Raw genomic sequence first — 18,305 nt, forward strand, 5'->3', positions numbered from 1 at the left:
CAAGCGATCCAGCACTGGAGAGGCGTGGGGTCCCTGGGGCAGATCCAGGCTCAGAACAGGAGGACTGCTCAGGAGAGGGCCAAAGAGAGGCGTGGGGGCTGTTAGCTGCCCAAGGGGGCTGTCGGTAGGTGTGGTCGTCTGAGGGTGTAGCCATTTACTGGGCCTGACCATCCAAGGGCGTGGCCATTCAGGACCAGTCTGTGGGCGTGGCCATCCACCATGTGCTCCATCGGATCAGCTTTGGGAGGCTATCTGAATGCCATGTCCACGCCACAGAGGCCATCAGTCATGTTGGGCAGGGCAGAATCAGCCATAGTGACAGGTGCATGCTGGGAGGGAGAGGGCAGGTGGCTGGGAGCCCAGTCTGGATCCCCCAGCTCCCCCACACACTCTGCAGGGCCACCAGCCTTGTCAGGACACAGCGTGCTTCCTGCTGCTTCCTGTGGCTCTGCAGGTGCTGGGTGCTGGGCAAAGCTGCTTGTGACCTGCACCCCCTTTCCTGCCAGAGCCAGGGCCAGGGCCAGGCTGGGGCCCAGGTTCTCAGGGCTGTGGGGCCAGCAGGGCTCCGCCCTCAGCCCTTGGGACCTCCTCCCCCAGTTACTCTAGCGCACCTGAATGAGTTCCGCCATCTCGCTGTCCCCGGGGCCCCCTCCTTGTCGTCTGGGAACCTCCTGCCACACAGGGCTGACCCTGCTGTAGCTTGCGTCCCTGCCTGTCTAGGAACCTGTCTAGGGGAGAACCAGGCCTGGAGCCTGGGTGTGCTGAGCAGAGACGGGAGCCTGGACCCATTGCTGCAGCCTTTTGGGAACTTTTTTTTTTTCAACTGAAGCCAGGCAGTCTGCGTCTGCTGTTTCGCACTCAAAATAGCCCAAGTGCTCGGCATGGTTCTCCCCCACAGGGGCTTCTGCTCACCCTGCCGCTGTGTCTGGTGGACCCCTGCCACCCAGCCACGCTCTCCTGCCGCCCAGCACCCTCAGTCCCTCCGTGCCACATCTCCCTCCCGCACACATTGCTCACTGCTTCTGTCCTAGGCTGAGCCGCGTTTGGCTTTGCAGGCACCTGTGCCTCGGTCTCCCCAGGCGCTGCTTCTGCACCTCCGCTCTCGTGGGCTCCCAGACCAGCACCCTGACCCCTCGGAGCCCCTCTGGGCTGCTTGGAGGTGTTCTTCCTGTGCTGGGACCCCAGGCCCAGAGGAAGCTGACACCTGTCCCTTGGAGCTGGACCGCCCTCCTCTCTGGGTTGCTGACACCGCCCCTCTTCCCTCCTCCGGAACCTGGACATCTGCTTTCTCCCTTGCCTTAGCCAGGGCCCCCACTGGCCTACTGCCCCCCCAAACATGGCGCCTTCCCTTTCTCCCTAACAGTCCCTGAGGACCCTTCATTGCCCTCCACGACCATCTCATCTGCCGCCTTCCCTTTCTGTCACACTCCAGCCCCACTTGCCCACTCCTCCTGCCCTGGCCCCTGCAGTGTGGCTCCCACCTACTGGGCAGTGAGCTCCCGGCCACCACGCCCAGTGGCTCCTGCCGCTTCTGCTCAGCGGTTTGGTCTCGCGCCCCTGCTTTGCCGGCTGCCTTCCCCCCGCCCCTTCTCTGAGTGTCTCTGTTTCCTCCTCCGAGGCACCCAGGCCTTGGTCTCTCCCCAGTCTTCCCTGTATTCTGCCCTCTCCTTCTCCCCCTCCCCCATCTGCTCTCCCCATGGATGACCTGTTTTCCTCTGGGCTTCACCTTACTCTGTGGTCACCGGGCTGCAGCTCTAACCTGTCCCCTAGGCTACACACATCTCACCTGGGGTCTTCTGTGTCCCCCCCACCGGACCCCGACCCCACCCCCCCACCCCTGGGTGGTTCTGAGATCTGGCTCGCCTGCTACTCCAAGGGTAGTATGTGGCCCAGAGAGGAGCATGCGGCCCAGACCAGCCGCAAGAGCAGCAGCTGAGTTGCTGGAGCCACCACTGCTGCCACATTAGGGGACCCTACTTTTTTTTTTCTTAAATATTTAGTTATTTATTTGAAAGAGTTACAGGGCCGGTGCCGTGGCACAGTAGGTTAATCTTCTGCCTGCGGTGCCAGCATTCCATATGGGTGCTGGTTCTAGTCCCGGCTGCTCCTCTTACAATCCAGCTCTCTGCTGATGCCTGGGAAAGCAGTGAAGGATGGCCCAAGTCCTTGGGCCCTGCACCCGCCCGCATGGGAGACCTGGAAGAAACTCCTGGCTTCAGATTGGCACAGCTCTGGCCATTGCAGCCATTTGGGGAGTAAACCAGCAGATGGAAGACCTTTCTGTCTCTCTCACTGTCTGTAACTCTACCTCTCAAATAAACAAATAAAATCTTAAAAAAAAAAAAAGTTACGGGGAGGGTGGAGGGAAGTCTTCCATCTGCTGTTTCATTCCCCAAATGGCTTCAACAGTCAGGGCTGAGCCAGGCCGAAGCCAGGAGCCAGGAGCTTCATCTAGGTCTCCAACGTTGGCACAGGAACCACCGTACTCGAGCCATCTGCTGCTTTCCCAAGCCATTAACACCCTGGATCAGAAGTGAAGCAGCCAGGGGGCCAGTGCTGTGGCACAGTGGGTTACATCCCGGTCTGCAGCACCAGCAGACTCCTCTGGGTCTCCCACCTGCATGCAGGAGCCCAAGCACTTGAGCCATATTCCATTGTTTTCCCAGACCTTTAGCAGAGAGGTGGATTGGAAGAGGAGCAGCTAGGGTAAGAACCAGCACCCATATGGGATGCTTAGCCTAAAGCCACAGCGGGCGTCTTAACCTCTAGCCAAACTCCATCCTTGCACCCTAATCTTAATCTCCCTCAACCAAGCAGTCCACGGTCAATCGTCACTCCTCTCCTCTCCATCCCTCCAAACCCTCACTCTGGTTGCCCGGCTGGGTAGGTCTCCCTCTGGCTTCCTCTCTCAGCTTCTGCTAGGATGTTGCTGGGGCTCAGCTCTGGGGTGCTCGGGAAGCTTCCATGACCTTCTCTTCCAGCTAGAAACTCGCCCAAGTGTTCCGAGCTATCCCAGCACTGACTCACTCCCTCCTGCACGTATTCCCCGTCCACGGTGGCTGTCAGGCGGCGCCACGGCTCGCCCCGCGGCAACCAGCGGGGACACCCTGCAGCAGCTCACCGCCCCTGCACCGGGCGCCTGTCCCAGCTCTGCTCATCCCGCCGCTGTCCACTTAAGTCCTCCTTCCAGGCGCCTCTCTGTGAACGCGGGGTCCACGTGCCCTCCAGCCCTGGGACCTCCTGGGCGCGCTGTGCTCGCCGCCCATGGAACAACATCGTCCCGGGCCCAGCTGCTCCATCCTGCTCGTCTGGAGGCAGAGTGGGTGTCCCACTTGCCTACGCTTCTGCCCAAGTGGAGCACAGGCTGAGGCGATTGGCTGCTCGGCAAATATTTGCCGAGTAAACAAAGGGATGGCCACGCCTGGCCGTGGCGCCTCCTGCTCCCAGCTCCGCTCCCTCAGCTCCCTCATCCTCGGGCCTGGCCTCCTTCCAGGTGATTCCGAGGCGCCAGGCAGCCTTTTTCTCACCTGCCTGCCAGGCCCCACAGAGGTCACCGTCAAGCTCACGTCCATGAGGCCAACCTGCAAACGCCGGGCTTGCGTCTGCCCCCTCCAGGAATTCAAAGAGCACACGTGACAGGAAAGCCTGGCCTGGGGCGGGTTGGGTGGGAGGGACCAGGTGCTCTCCTGCTTCCCTTTGTGCTGACCCCCCCCCCCCCCCCCCCCCCCCGCTTTCTTGCACTCGACTCCCCTGGCCAGTCAGGAGCTGCACAGCCCAGTGGCTGTAAACCCTTGAGAATCAGAACGCGATGTAGCGGGGATGGAGGGAGGGAGCTGGGGGAGACAGGCAGGTGGGCAGGAGCTGGAACATTCTGAGGACGCCGCAAGGCCAGGCCGGGAAGTTTTGCTCGCGGCACGGCTTCCCTTGGGGCCTGGGAGGAAGGGTGGCAGAGCAGGGGCAGGGGTCTGCAGGGAGCGTCCCCAGCACGGCATGGGGACGGCATTTGGCACAGGCCCTGTGTGGGGAGTCCAAGGCAGTCAGACCCAACCGTGACAAATGGAGCCTCAGGGTTCCTGTTCCTGAAAGGAGACCAAGGCAGCTCTGTGCTGAGCAGTGAGTGTGAGCCGGCCATGGGTGCAGGGCGAGCGGGACCCCTGGGCCCCCAAGGACGTAAGTGGCCAGGCCTGAGACGCCAGGGGAGTCCTGGGCCCTTGGCAGCCTTGGTAGGGAAACAGAGCTCTGGGTGCCGGGCCTCGGGCAGAACGGAGCAGCGCCCGGTATCAGCAGGGACACCCGGGACTAACAGTCTTGGGAAGGTGAGCTCCAGGCGAGGGGAGTGTGCCCTGTGCAGCCGCCCCGAGAGCCCTGTGCCAGGAAGGCGCCGGGCTTGGCGCTCAGTGCTCCGAGGGCACCAGCTGGAATTGCTTGTGATGGTGTCTTGGAGCTGGGTGTGCAGGGGACGTCCAAGGGGCAGCAGGGTGTGCAGGGTGAGGGCTCATGGGCCCTGCTGCTTTCCACCACCTCCCCAGTAGGATGGGTTCGTCTGTCCCTCACCCCTCTGTCCCTGCTGGGGGCCTGAGAGTGGCAGCCGTATCTCCGTGCCCACGGGAAAACAGAACTCAGAATTCAGAGTGACCTGGAGAATACACAGATGGTGCCAAACCACAGCTGTCTCCACGCTTCGCGGCAGTCACGTGCTGGGGTTTGAACTCGCCCTCCGCCCGAGCCCTCCGGGAAGTGACTGGGTCGCGGGGATGAAGGGTTTAGGGGACCCACAGGATCTCGGGCAGTAGCTTTGTCATAAACCTGAGCTCTGCCAGGAACACCTTGGCCAAGTGACCCCGCGGCCACAGCATGATGCAGCACATGGGCCATCCTCTGCTGCTTCCCCCCCCCCCCCCAGGGGCCTCAGCGGGGGGCCTGGATCGAAAGCAGAGCAGCCGGGACTCGAACCGGCACTCGTGTGGGATGCTGGCATCACAGGCAGCAGCTTCCCCCGCTGTGCACAACAGAGGCCCCTAAACCCGCACTCTTACAAATTCCTGTCTCAGGTCTTGTGTTACAGCAACAGAAAATGGACTCAGACATCGTGGGCCCCTCGTTCTCGGTCACTGCCCTGGTAGTGGTCACCCGACACTGTCCATGCCCGTGGCCAGAGTGGCAGCATTTTTTCTGGTAGACACCTTCCTCCCAGTAAGAGCAGTCGGCCGCGGGCCGGCCAGGACAGATCTCAGCCTGCAGCCCTGCTCTGAGGGGTAAGGAGTGTCTGTTCCCTCCCAGCTCACCGGACTCGGGTGAGGACAGAAAACAAAACTCGCAGGAGGGCACTGCAGTGGGCAAAAGTCCTGCCTGGACACACTGGAGAATGAGGAAGGAGTGCGTTCGTGCCCACCCTCAGCACCGTTCAGTGGACAGAGTATCTGAGAACCGACGTCGAATCCCTTCACTGTTTCCTCTGTGTTTCTCTGCAGCCCCGAAATTTTCCATGCTGAGCCGGCCTCACGTTCTATGTCAAAGCCCTGAACAGGAGCTGAAGAGCCCCCTCCCCCACCCCACGCTGCCGGCCTCCCACCGAGGGCTGGAAGCCACGCCTCTGTGGTTCGCTGGCTCCTGCCCTGACGCAGCCAAGGCTCCAGGCAGCCACGGCCAGTGCCAGGCGTATCACTTCCACATTTGGCTGTGGCTTCCTTCCCCTACGAGTGAAACGGGAAAGGAGTGACCACTGCTTCTTATTTAGGACACTGCCTTTGGCAGCCTAGACTTGGAGGGGACTGTCTCGCTGCTGCCAGCGAACAGCCTTCAATTATAAGTTTAAAATAGCCCCAGCCGGTCTCCCTAGTTCCCGGCCACCTCGGGAGTCAGCAGTAGCAGGGGTGGGGGTGGGGGCCGGAGCTGCTCCAGCCTTCCGCTCAGCATCAAGGCTGCACTAGCAGCTCGGGGCCTGCCTGCTCCTGGTTCATGCAAAGGACCCTTCGGAATCTATGAGTAGGGCCAAAATGCAGAAATACCGAATCAGACTTTTTTTTAAATAACATTTTTTGTTTGAAAGAAAGTGAGACAGAGAGAGAGCTCCCATCTGCTACTTCACTCCCCCAAATGCCCATAAAACAGCAGAGGCTGGGCCAGGCCAATGCCAGGAGCCAGGGGACACCATCAGGGTTTTCCACATGGGTGGCAGAGGCCCAAGCACTTGGGTTGTCACCTGCTGCCTCCCAGGGTGGGCATGAGCAGGGCGCTGGAATTGGAAGCAGAGCTGGGAGTTGAACCAAGGCATACTCACACGGGGTGTGGGCGTGCCAAATGCTCACCCCCCAAGTAAGGCTCTTGGCGGCGGGGTGGGAGGTGTTGTGTGCTTTCGCCATGGCCACGCCTGCCAGGAACTGAAGCAGGTCTGTAGGCCTAAGATCTGTACCTCTAGAAGCTTCTCTGGCTTTGTAGCCTCGCCTCTCCCAGTGCTGGCACCGCACCTGGGCTCAGGAGCCCCCGCGGCCTGTGTCAGAACATGGATTCCGACCCAGCAGGCCCTGGGGGTGCTCGGCGCACGCTCTGGGCACTGCAGCAGCAAGGCGTTGAGCCTGGTCCACACTGGCCCTCACCTCCAGAGGAGGGGGCTCTCCTGCTGATGGGGGCCTCCCTGAGTTGGGAGGGGCCTCTGCCAGCAGGGGCACTGTCAAGGCCACGATGGGGCCCCCAGGGGCCGGCTCTGAGTAGGACAGTCACTGGATGACAGAGGAGCAGCGGGCTTGTGGGGTGGTGCCTGGTCTCCCCCAAGCCCCTCCTCTGGTGAATGCCTCCAAACCCTGGGGCTGGGGTGACTGTGTCCCATGAAGTTCTGCCCTCCCACCCCACAGGGCACCATGAGACCCCACAGAAGCACTCCCAACACTCACGTCCCAGCGAGTGCTCCCGACACTCACCTTGTGTGTGTTGGCTCCACTCCTGGCCCTTCGTCCACAGCACCTAAGGCAGGGACAGGCACTGGCTGGGCCCTCAGGAAGGAGGGCTTGAGGTTGAGGATTCCAGTCCTCTACGCAGCGTCGGTCCCTGCCTCCTGCCAACCTGGAGAGATCCGTGTGCAAGTGTGTTCCGCGTGTGTCTGCCAAACACGGCACGCTCTCGCCACTCCCAGGGCGGTGCTTAGAGACAGGAGTAGAATGGTGGCTACTGGTGGGTGGGGAAGCGGGATCTGGGGCGAGTGTTCAGGGGTCCAGAGCCCTAGTGTGAGGAGAAGGTTCTGGAGAAGGGAGGTGGAGACAGCTGCACAGCAGTGTGACTGCACTTAGTGTCGCTGACCTGTGCGCTTACGACGCAGGTTTAGATGGTCAGTTGCAGGTGCCTGCACTGTGGCATGGTGGGCAAAGCCACCGCGTGCGATGTCAGCATCCCACCAACGCTGGTTCGTTTCCCAGCTGCTCCACTTCAGATCCAGCTCCCTGCTAATGACCTAGGAAAGCAGTGGAAGTCAGCCCAAGGTTTTGGGCCCCTGGCACCCATGTAGGAGATCCAGATGAAGCTCCCGGCTCCTGCCCGGCCAGCCCAGCCTCAGCTGTTGTGTTTTGAGAGTGAACCAGCAGATGGGTGATCTCTGTCTTGCTGCCTTGAAAATAATTTGAGAATTTAAACAAATGGTTTGCAAGCAATCCTGGTTGAACAAGCACAGGTCACAAGGCAGTGGGGGCTCCTGCTGCCACCTTCACGAGCGAGCCTCTTCTCCGTGGTTATTTTCCGTTGGAAGGTGGGAAATGAAAGGAGCTCCTGTCTGAAAACCCAGCTTTCTCTCTGCAGCTGTCGTAGTGGGTGAGGCCTGGAGGCTACCCCCAAGGTCCTGCGCCCCCGCCCTAATCCTGCAAACTACAACTGTGCAGCCATCAAACAGGGCGTCTCCCAGGTGGGAGTCTCCCGGGCGGGGCGGCCGCCCACGCCCCAGGCACTGACCTAGACACCGAGGTTACAGCAGGAACCAGACGCGTTTCTTTCCTGGTGCAATCTGAGTTCCGTCGTGGCAGACGACAGTATACACGGTGTGTTCACGACCATCCAAGGGGACAGTTAAGTCCCAACAGGGCAGGACCCGGGAGGGCAGGGACAGCGAGCAGGGAGGACGCCGCTGCGGGAAGCCGACCAGACCGGGGAGATGCATGAGGGCTGGGGCAGCTCACAGCTCTGTCTCAGGACTGGGAGCCTCAGGGGACCAGGGGACAGGGCTGCCACGCCCGCCCTGCAGTGCTGTGGCTTGAGTAGTATGGTGCTGCTGACACATCTCCAGCACCAAGGACAGTCAGCTTCTCCCAAGGCCAGCCCCCTGCACCCCGGCAGAGGTGCGTTTATCCACGGCTGCCCGACACGTCTGATTCCCCCAAATAGTGGGTCTCGGCCTGCACCGTCCCCAAGCCAAGGGTCACCGTCCCTTCCCTGCCCGTGGCTCTCTCAAGTCTGCCCACAGCTCCCCACCACCTCTCAATCCCGTCCCCTGGGGTGGAGTACAGGACAAAGCCTCAGGTCCCCCGCGTGCACCGGGGCAGCTCCTCGTCCCGCAGCTCTGCCGTGGCTGCACACTTCCCGAGCGGCCATCCTCTCCCCTGGGCGCCCACAACCTGCCCTGAGGGGCCGCAGGTCGGGGACAGGACAACAGCGGACCGTGGGACAGGCAAGCTGCCATTTTTAAAATATAACATTTATTGCTTTAGATGGTTTGATACAGAACAGCTTTCTTTTCATTCTGAATCTGGAAGTTCTATACAACTGAATACAAAGAGGAACAAAAAGTACCAAAACCAAACTTGTGATTCTCTGTTCATGTGGCATAAACCAGCTTTGTACATAACGTGTAGCAGCAGTTTTTTAAGTTCCCTTTAGAAAAATAGGAATTCTACACATTTATTATTGTTTCCTGTTTAATGCATGGGCTGAAATCAATAGGATCAACTTCCTTCTTGAAGAGAGAGGGGAGAGGAAAGAGACGAACGTCTGACGAATCTTTCTGAACGGGCATCTGAGCTGCGTGCGAGACTGCCCTGGGGGCTTCGCTCTCACAGCCAGGCGGTCCCTCCTGTAGTGATTGACTCTCAGCATCATGTCCATTAATCAAAGAGAAAAAAAACAAAGAAAAAAACACTTGCACCTCAAAAAACTTTTCAGAAGACCCATATATATACACACACATATATATATGTATATTTTTTTTGTAAAAGCCCTGAGAGAAGGAGAGAGAGAATCAAACAAAATGTATGGAAACAAATTAGCTGGACATGCAAAGTAAGCTACGATTCACCCAGAGTTTAAACAAATCACAAACTTCACAGTTTAATACTGGGGGAGGGGACGAGAACAACGAACAAGTAATACATCTCTCAACCTCACTAATAAAATGTGGCAAGACCTTACTACGGGGGCGGGGGCACAGATCAAGGCTAAATAAAGCTTTAACTCCATAGCGATTACTGCGGCGGCAGCCCCGGCCGCGCGGCCTGCTGGGAGCGATTCCTGCTACATCTCACCGCGGCCTGGTTAGTCACGGCTCCTCCCCACAGCACTGTGGGTCTGGCGTGGAGAGTCGGAGAGAGAGACAGAACACGAGGAACCCCAAATAACAACGAAAAGAAAAACTGTAGTAACAATAGAGAGAGACCACAAGGGCTGCGGGAACTGGTTTCACCTAAACAGACCAAGGGGCCAGCGGCTGCCACCTGTGCTTGCCTCCACGGTAAATGGAAGCCCGTTCGGGAACTGGCTCGTGCCTCCCCGTTACAGGTCAAAGCCAGCTCTGCCTCCCTTGTTGGCCTTCTACACACCCAGACGATGCTTTCCATCCTCCAAGTGTCTCCACCTCCCTCAGGGCCCCTACCACCAGGCCGACCCGTGAGCAAGGGGGGGAGGGACATGCGTGCTTTCACGTGCATGGACACAAGCACAGGAGGGGCGCCTGAAACCAGGAGGGGCTGCAGGGGGCGGGCAGGAGGCAGCACAGGGGGCCGTGGCCTCGGGTCAGCTACAGTAGGACTGATTGCTTTTGCCTGCAGGCGGCTGCGCTGGGGCACCAACACCCCAGGGTTCGGTTCCACTCAGGAAATGAGAAACGGCAGGTGGATCTCTGCGCGTGGGAGGAAGCTAAGGGGCTAGCTCTCTCCTCCTAACCCTCGCACGTGTGGCTTTATCGCAGTAGTGATTCCGCGCTTGGCCCGCCCGCGACGGCCGCAGAGCCGCGCAGGGCAGGAAGGGGACCGGGCGGCGGGCTCCCCTCTCCAAGCCGCCCCTGCGCTGGCATCTGCAGTCAGGGAAAAAAGGCTTATGTGAGTACAGTAGAAGAGCCGCCCCCCGGGGGTGCCGGCGACAGCTTCAGGCACGTGCTACGGGGGACCTGGGGGGGTGCAGGTCTCCCAGGACAAATATTGCCCACTTGTTTCTGCTGACTGCAGAGACCAGCAAACTGACAAACTACAAATAATAATAATAATAATAATATTAACAACACATACACCACAGGGGAGGGGGGAAGCCGAACGCAGGACGCCCAGGCCTGTCTCCCGGGCGGCAGGTGGCCGGGACAGCCACTCTCGGCGAGTGGGAGGCGGATGTCTTGAAAACTTGAACCAGAACCACTTCTAGAGCGGACAGAGCGGGGCCGCGCACGAGGCTGAGGCTGCAATCTCCCCCGGTTTTGGCTGGAGCCACGTGGGAGCCTCCCTCAGCCGCCTGCGCTACCGCCCAGAACCAGGCTGCAGCTCAGCACGTGCAGGCGCGACCCTGGACAGACAGGGGCGCGTGCGGGAGCTGAGCGACTCCGCCCTTCCTCGGGTCACTCACGGGAAATTCACATCTTCTTCTTCCAGTTGTGGGCTGCGCCATCCGCGGGCTCGGCTTCTCCCGTCTCCAGCGCACGGAGCCAGGGGCACTGGCGGCGATTCCCAGGAACCAGCTCACACACCCCCGTCACACAGGGTAACGTTAATGCTTCTCCAGGCAATTCATTAAAATACGCGCTTTGTTAAAAAGTCAGTTTGGGAAAACACAAGGCCCAAGACGACGCGGGAGGCTCCCCAAGTAGTTAAGGCACTGGTATGGGCGCGGGCACGCGGGAAGGGCTATGGCACTGCTGGCGCGGCCGCGCACCTGCTGGTCGCTCGCTCCCCGGCAGGCAGCCGGAGGGCGCAGAGGAAGCCTCTGGACAGGCTCGGGACGCGTTGCTCTGCTGGCTTGTGTGTGTGTGTGTGTGTGTGTGTGCACGCGCGGAGGGGGCGGGCGGCGGTCACTCCGTGCCCAGGAGGGCGGGGGCGGGCCGCTTGCTGTGCAGCTCCAGTAGGTCTTGCACCAGGGACTCTGGGCTCTGGGGGCCGGGGTCCCCCGGAGCCGCCTGCTCCTTGGGGCTGCCTCGGCCCCCGCTCTTCTCCTTCCCGCCGGGGCCCAGGCTCTCCTTCCGGCTCCGGGTGACGGCCACGTGGTTGCTGGTGCTGGGCGCCGGCTCGGCCTCGTTCTCCGACACCGGGTTGTTGCCGCTGTGGGTGGACTCGTTCTCGCTGTCCTCGTCCCCCCGCTCGTCCTTGTCACTGTCCTTGCCCTGGTGCTGGGCGCGCCTGGCTTTTTGGTGGATGCGCTGGTGCCGAACGAGGCTGTGCTTCAAGGTGAAGGTTCGCTCGCAGGTCTGACACTTGTACGGCCTCTCCCCTGGGGCGGCGGAGAAAGGGACACACGGGCGTTAACAGGCAGGCCATTGGCACCCACACTCCTGCCCCGCACCCAGACAGGCCCACCCGGGAGCCCTCTGCATCTGGACTGGCAAAGCGGGGACAGACGCGCGCCAGGGCCTCCCCCTCCTCCCGTTCCTCTCTCAGCCCAGCTCTTCGTCCTGGTCTTGGAAACCCGAGTCCCAGATGCAGGAGTTTCGGGGACAGAGACTGGCCTCGGCCCGAGCCCGGCCGGCAACTCCACAGCGGGGCAGAACCGTCCCCTCCGGCGGCTCTGCAGCACGGCCGTGCCCTGGACCCACAGCCTCTGGCTCCTGCACCAGCCGCCAGGAGTGAGACCAGCACCTGCCGGGCAGGGGGCCGAGTCTCTGCTGCCAGTCAGGGCCCACAGCCCTCACACAGCCCCCGAGCTGCAGGGGTGGGGGCACGTGTGTGTGTAAGAGGCCGGGGTAGGGGCCACGCAGGAGACTGGCATGAGGGGAGTGTGTGAGCAGGTGGGGTGGGGGCACATGTGTGGGCAGGAGGCTGCTGGGGAGGTACATGTATACGCAGGGGAGCTGGCGTGTGGGCCATGCGTGTGCACAGGAGCCAGTGTGCAGGGCACGTGTGTGCATGGGAGGCTGTGGTGGGACACACGCGTGTGCACAGGAGCCAGTGTGCAGGGCACGTGTGTGCATGGGAGGCTGTGGTGGGACACACACGTGTACACAGGAGCCGGTGTGCAGGGCATGTGTGTGTGGCACGTGAGGCCGTGGTGGGGCGAACGCGTGTACACAGGAGCTGGTGTGCAGGGTACATGTGTGTGGCATGTGTGTGCATGGGAGGCTGTGGTGGGACGCACGTGTGTGCATAGGAGTCAGTACGCAGGCCACGTGTGTGCACGGGAGGCTGTGGTGGGACGCACGCGTGTGCACAGGAGTCAGTACGCAGGGCACATGTGTGCACGGGAGGCTGTGGTGGGACGCACGCGTGTGCACAGGAGCCATTGTGCAGGGCACATGTGTGTGGCATGTGTGCATGGGAGGCTGTGGTGGGGTACACGCGTGTGCACAGGAGCCGGTGTGCAGGGCACGTGTGTGCACGGGAGGCTGTGGTGGGACGCACGTGTGTGCATAGGAGTCAGTACGCAGGCCACGTGTGTGCACGGGAGGCCGTGGTGGGGTGCATGCGTGTGCTCTGCTGGCCTGTGTGTGTGTGGCGGGGAGCCGGTGGGCGCAGGCCCGTGTGCCCACCACTGGCTGCAGCTGAGCTGCAGGAGAGCCGACGCCGGGCACCTGCCCAGCAGGTCAAGCTCTTGCTCATGCCCGGCTCGGGCCGCGGGGCCAGGCCCTGTGCAGGCAGGGGCGCGCGCCCCGTCCCCGGCTGGCGCCTTACCCGTGTGGGAGCGCATGTGGCGGGTGAGGTCCTGCAGCGACCAGAAGCGCTTGTTGCACACGCTGCACACCTTCTTCCTCTTGTCGGCCTTGCTGGCCGCGCTCTTGGGCGAGTCCGTCTTTGGTTTCCTGTCGTCGTCGCTCTTCTCCGAGGACTTCAGCTCGGCCGCGCCCTCCCCGTCCGAGGGGCCCTCGGTCTCCTCACTGTGCGGCTCCGCCGCGGCCGGGGCCTCCCCCGCGCCCGGGCCGGGCTCCGCAGCCGCAGCGGGGGGCTCGGCGGGCTTCTCCTCGGGCGCGGGCGGCGCGTCCCCCTCGGCGGGCGGCGCGGCCCCGCCGTCCCGGGGCTCCTGGCGGCCGTGCACCTTGCGGTGGCGGCTCAGCGTGCCCAGGAACTTGAAGCTCTTCCCGCAGGCGTCGCACGCGTACTTGTGGTCCTGCGGGCCGCAGCCCCCGGCGCCCGCCTCGCCCTCCGCCAGCTTGAAGTCCATCAGCTTGCTGGCCAAATCCAGGTCCAGGCTCTTGTTGCTGCCCGCGTCCTCCTCGGGGCCGTCCGCCTCCCCAGCGCTCTCCTCGGGGCCGTCCCCCGGCGCCCAGCTCTCCTCGGCCCCCTTCTCTCCGCCCTGGCCCGGCGATGCTGGCCCGGCCTGGGCCTGCGCGGCTGCCGTGTCCTCGCTGGCCTCTGACGGCGACGGCTGCTCCGTGTCGCGGGAGGTGAGGTCCAGCACCTCCCCGGCGGGGGCCGACGTCTCAGTGTCTGACTGGCTGTCTGTGTGGGCAAGCACAGCGGGGGCTGGGTTCAGGGGAGACCCAGGGCTCCACGGGCACTCAGCTGGGCCCACCCCAAGCCCACAGCCGCCATCTCACCCCGGGATTTCCTGGGGAGGCCTACAGCACCCTGGGGCCTTGGGCAGAGGCAGCGGCCACATGCCTGCAGAAGGTTCCGGAAGGTTCTGGAAGGTTCCAGCCTCCACAGCGCCCCCCCCCCCCAGGTGTGAGTGACTCAGGCAGCACAGACAGAGGGGCTGCAGGACAGGAGAAGAGTGAGGTCCAGACACTGGCAGCACCAGGGCGTTGAGGAAGCCAGGTTGTAAACAAGTTATTTTTCCGGTGCAGAGATGATACAAACATGCAACATACACAGGACCCCCCTCCCCATCCTCCACAGAGAGGGGGTCCAGTGTGGAGTCCATGTCCTCCCCTGTGGCAGACATCTACGCTCCCGCCTGCCAGGTCAGAGGTCAGAGGTCAGGAGACGCATGCACCCTGGGAGGCTTTCCTGGCTGCAGCCAGCTCCTGACAGGGGCACACAGGGGGAGGCAGCTGAGGCAGGAGTGGGCGTGCGTGTGGACAAGGGATTCGGGGTTACCCATTCCACAGACCCTGACTGTGCGCACGGACAAGGGATTCTGGGTTACCCATTCCACAGACCCTGACTGTGCGCACGGACAAGGGATTCGGGGTTACCCATTCCACAGACCCTAGGACTCTGTCTCTTGGTTTGCTCCCATCTGGCCCTAGCAAAACTAGATGTGGGAAGCCAGCCGGCTTTCTGTGACCGTAAGGGATGGCACTGTGGCAACAACCGTGACACCAAACGGTGCCACCACCTCCTCTTGGCGGCATCTTGGTATGTACCATGACGGTGAAGCCGAAGCTGGCCAGGAGCTGCCTGGAGCTGATCCGCTGCTCCCAGGACCGGGGCAGCTCAGGGCTCTGTGGCACACAGGAGCTGTGCCTCCCCGGATGGGCTGCCTTGCCTCAAGCCTGGGGTCTCACAGGCTGTCCACAGGCACACCACATCAGTCCTCGCCCGTCCCCCTTCCCAGTGTCAGTGTCGTCCCGGGGCTGGGTCGGGACAGGACCTGACCCCCGGGTCACCTGCCATCACCTCATCTGCCTGGCTCTGTTCCCACTACACCTGCTGGCCGCCTGTCTCAGCATCTCACAACAGGTTTTAGAAGGAACTGGGGGGGGGGGTGCTGTGGCACAGTAGGTTAATCCTCCACCTGAGCGCCAGCATCCCACATGGGCGCTGGTTCTAGTCCCGGCTGCTCCTCTTTCAACCCAGCTCTCTGCTGTGGCCTGGGAAAGCAGTACAAGATGGTCCAAGTCCTTGGGCTCCTGCACCCACATGGGAGACCGGGAAGAAGCACCTGGCTCTTGGCTTCAGATTGGCACAGCTCCAGCCATTATGCATTTGGGGAATGAACCAACAGAAGGAAGACCTTTCTCTCTGTCTCTCCCTCTCACTGTCTGTAACTCTATCTCTCAAATAAATAAATAACATCTTAAAAAAAAGAAAGGAACCGAGGCATTGTGTGTGTAAATAAAACATTTCTGACCAGATGTGAATTTTGAAAATTAGCCAAAAACTCAAGAGCATGCACACCGACAGCAAGGCCATCTTCCAGGTCAACCCGGGCAACCGCTTTCTGAACTGTTTCAACAGAGTATCTGCAGATGGATTCTGGCACAGGCCCCGCGATCAAAATAAAGATGCTTGGCTTTCTGGGGGATTTTCTTTTTTCTTCTTCTTCTTCTTTTTTTTTTTTTTTTTTTTTTTGGACAGGCAGAGTTAGGCAGTGAAAGAGAGAGACAGAGAGAAAGGTCTTCCTTCTGTTGGTTCACCCCCCAAAAGGCTGCTATGGCCAGCGCGCTGCGCCGATCCGAAGCCAGGAGCCAGGTGCTTCTCCTGGTCTCCCATGGGGTGCAGGGCCCAAGCACTTGGGCCATCCTCCACTGCACTCCCTGGCCACAGCAGAGAGCTGGCCTGGAAGAGGGGCAACCGGGACAGAATCCGGCGCCCCAACCGGGACTAGAACCCGGTGTGCCGGCGCCGCAAGGCGGAGGATTAGCCTAGTGAGCCGCGGCGTCAGCTGGGGGATTTTCTTAAAAAGGCTGCATCTTCAGTGACTTCCTCTTTGTCCCAGTTTATCCTGGGCTCTTTCTGTGACTATTTTTCTTTTAAGGAAAGGACATGGATCATTCTAACTGTATGGAATATATTTAAATGGAAAAAAATCAAAATGAATTCTGAAATTCTGAAACCCAACCCACATAAATATACTGCGGTGCACCTGTTCCCACGCTGAAGACCTTCCTTAGAGTGGATAACCGAGAGCGCCCCAACCTAAGGACAGCGCGAGGCCAACTCCCTCTGGACAAAGGGGCCTTGGGTGTGCTCTACCCAACGGCCACTAGGGGGAGTGTTCCAGCAGGGTAGCCCCTGCTCTCCAAGCTACAACTGCAAAGCATTTTTGTCAGTGACTCTGTGAGAGCCAATTTACAAGGCCAGCTCCAAATGCTTCCTCCTAGCCCTCCCAAATGCAGGCAGCTCAGTGGATAACTCCGTCAGTAATATACTTTAAGATTTATCTACGTGTTTGAAAGGCAGAGTTTAGAGAGAGAGAGGAGAGGCAGAAACAGATCTGCCTGCTCATCAGTCTCCAAATGGTTGCAATGGCCGGGGCTGGGCAAGGCTGAAGCCACGGGCCCCAACTCCATCCAGGTCTCTCACGTGGGATGCTGGCTTTGCAGGCAGCAGCCTCCCCCCCCCGCCCCGCAGCGCTCCCCAGTTCTGTTCGTGGTGTCAACGTCTAAGAGGAAGCAGGAGTCCTGGTGGAGGGTAAACCTGCAGCTCCTCCTACACTTTCCCAGTCAGCTCGCCGGCTGCTCCCTGCAAATGCAGTGGTACTCAGGTGCAGACCCGACGGGCGGGGCAGCTCCGCGGAGAGGCTGCCCCGTCCGCACGTCACCTGTTCAGAATTGAGCACTACGGGAAAGTTCAAAACCTCCCCGCTTACACCAGCGGTCCTGTGTCGGGCCAGTGCCGTGACACAGAAGGGTAAGCCTGTGCCTGCAACGTCGGCATTCCCCTATCAGAGCAGTCTGAGCCCCAGCTGCTCCGCTTCTGGTCCAGCTCCCTGCAGCCGGGGCCCGTGAAGGCAGTGGGATATGACCCCCGTCAGAGGCCCGGATGGAGTTGTGGGTTCAGCCCTCGCCACCGTCTCCCACTCTTTCACATCAATCAATGAGTCTTAAAAACAGAAGAGGCGGTGCCTGCCAACATGAGAGCTCCTCCAGGCATCTGGGGAAGCCGTCAAGGGCACGCCAAGGGCACCGTAGGTCCAGGGAGAGTGAACGGACAGCTTCCGTTTGAATCTCAGCGCTCGCTATGCCCTGCTCTGCAGCGACGGTTTGGCGGGAGGGGAAATCTAGGGTGCATTTTCATGAAAGACTTCATGTGACTGAAAATGTGAGACCAGGGTGGGCGTCTGGTGGGCGTCAAGACACTGCTTGGAAGGCGCACACCTTGCATGGGGGTGCCTGGCTCTGCTTTGGATTCCAGCTTCCTGCTAACGAGCGCCTTGGGAGGCGTGGTGGCTCGAGTACTTGGGCTCCTGCCACCCACGTGGACGGAGGCCCCGACTCCTGGCTTCAGCCCGGCCCAGCCTTGCCTGTGCTGGGCATCCGGGGAGTGAATCGGTGGGTGGAAGATCTCTATGTGTCTGCTGCTCTGCCTTTCAAGTTAAAAACACAGAAACAAAGAGAAAAAAAAAAAAACAAACAGAAAACGGCAGGGCTGCTATGAAACAAGCTCGCTCAGGGGTCGCGAGGAACTGCAACGTCAGGGCATAAACCTGGAAGCCCCAAAGGAACATCCTTCGTCACGCACTGCCCCTTCCTTTCCTTTTAAACGGCCTCCCCCAGAGCCTCCTTCCGACTTCCTGGGAAGGGGCCCAGGCAGCTTGCACCCAGCCCTATCAGGCTCAGCAGGCCCTCAGAATCCCCCCCGCCCCTGCCCCATCTCCAAGGCCTCCGTCACTCCCTGTTCTGCCTCTCCCTCGTGGAGCCCAGTGCTCCGTCCCCACACACGTGTCTCCTCTCTGCTGGCCTCACGTCACCACTCCCGCTGCAATTTCTTTTTCGAGCGGCTTTGTGCCTTCCAGAAAACCTTTGCAGCTTCGGGGGGCAGGGCAGAGGCGTCGGAGGGGATTTGGAAAAACCAGACTCCCGTGACTGCGACCTTAAAGAAATGCACCTGCAGGGCAACGCTCGGTGTGCAGGGGAGGCTAGGACCGTGCGTCTCGACCGAGCGAAGCGTCTGTGTGCAGCCGCCCCGCGGGTCTGGGTCCCCTGTGTATCATCGGGGTGCACCCTGGCATAGGCTCCGCACTTCAGGGCACCCTAAGTTACCTGCTGCTGTCCCTCACGCTCTAAGCCAGGCTGCAGGGAAAAGCGCCCTGGACCG

The 18,305-nt window shown here is 60.9% G+C and overlaps 1 protein-coding gene across 10 annotated transcripts in view; it reads right to left on the reverse strand.

Annotated features, from left to right (window-relative positions):
• Window positions 1-8,654: 8,654 nt before the first annotated feature.
• The window catches only part of RREB1 (ras responsive element binding protein 1), a 179,389-nt gene continuing 169,738 nt past the window's right edge, over window positions 8,655-18,305 (reverse strand). For all 10 annotated transcript variants that reach the window (XM_070074451.1, XM_070074453.1, XM_070074444.1 and 7 more), the window contains 2 exons: window positions 13,056-13,820; window positions 8,655-11,661 (listed from right to left, as the gene is read on the reverse strand). In XM_070074451.1, coding sequence (XP_069930552.1) covers window positions 11,246-11,661; window positions 13,056-13,820 — 1,181 coding nt within the window. In that variant the 3' untranslated portion in view covers window positions 8,655-11,245. The remainder of the gene's footprint in view (window positions 11,662-13,055; window positions 13,821-18,305) is intronic.

Source organism: Oryctolagus cuniculus, chromosome 5 (assembly GCF_964237555.1).
Source record: "Oryctolagus cuniculus chromosome 5, mOryCun1.1, whole genome shotgun sequence".
In the NCBI taxonomy this organism is placed as follows: Eukaryota; Metazoa; Chordata; class Mammalia; order Lagomorpha; family Leporidae; genus Oryctolagus; species Oryctolagus cuniculus.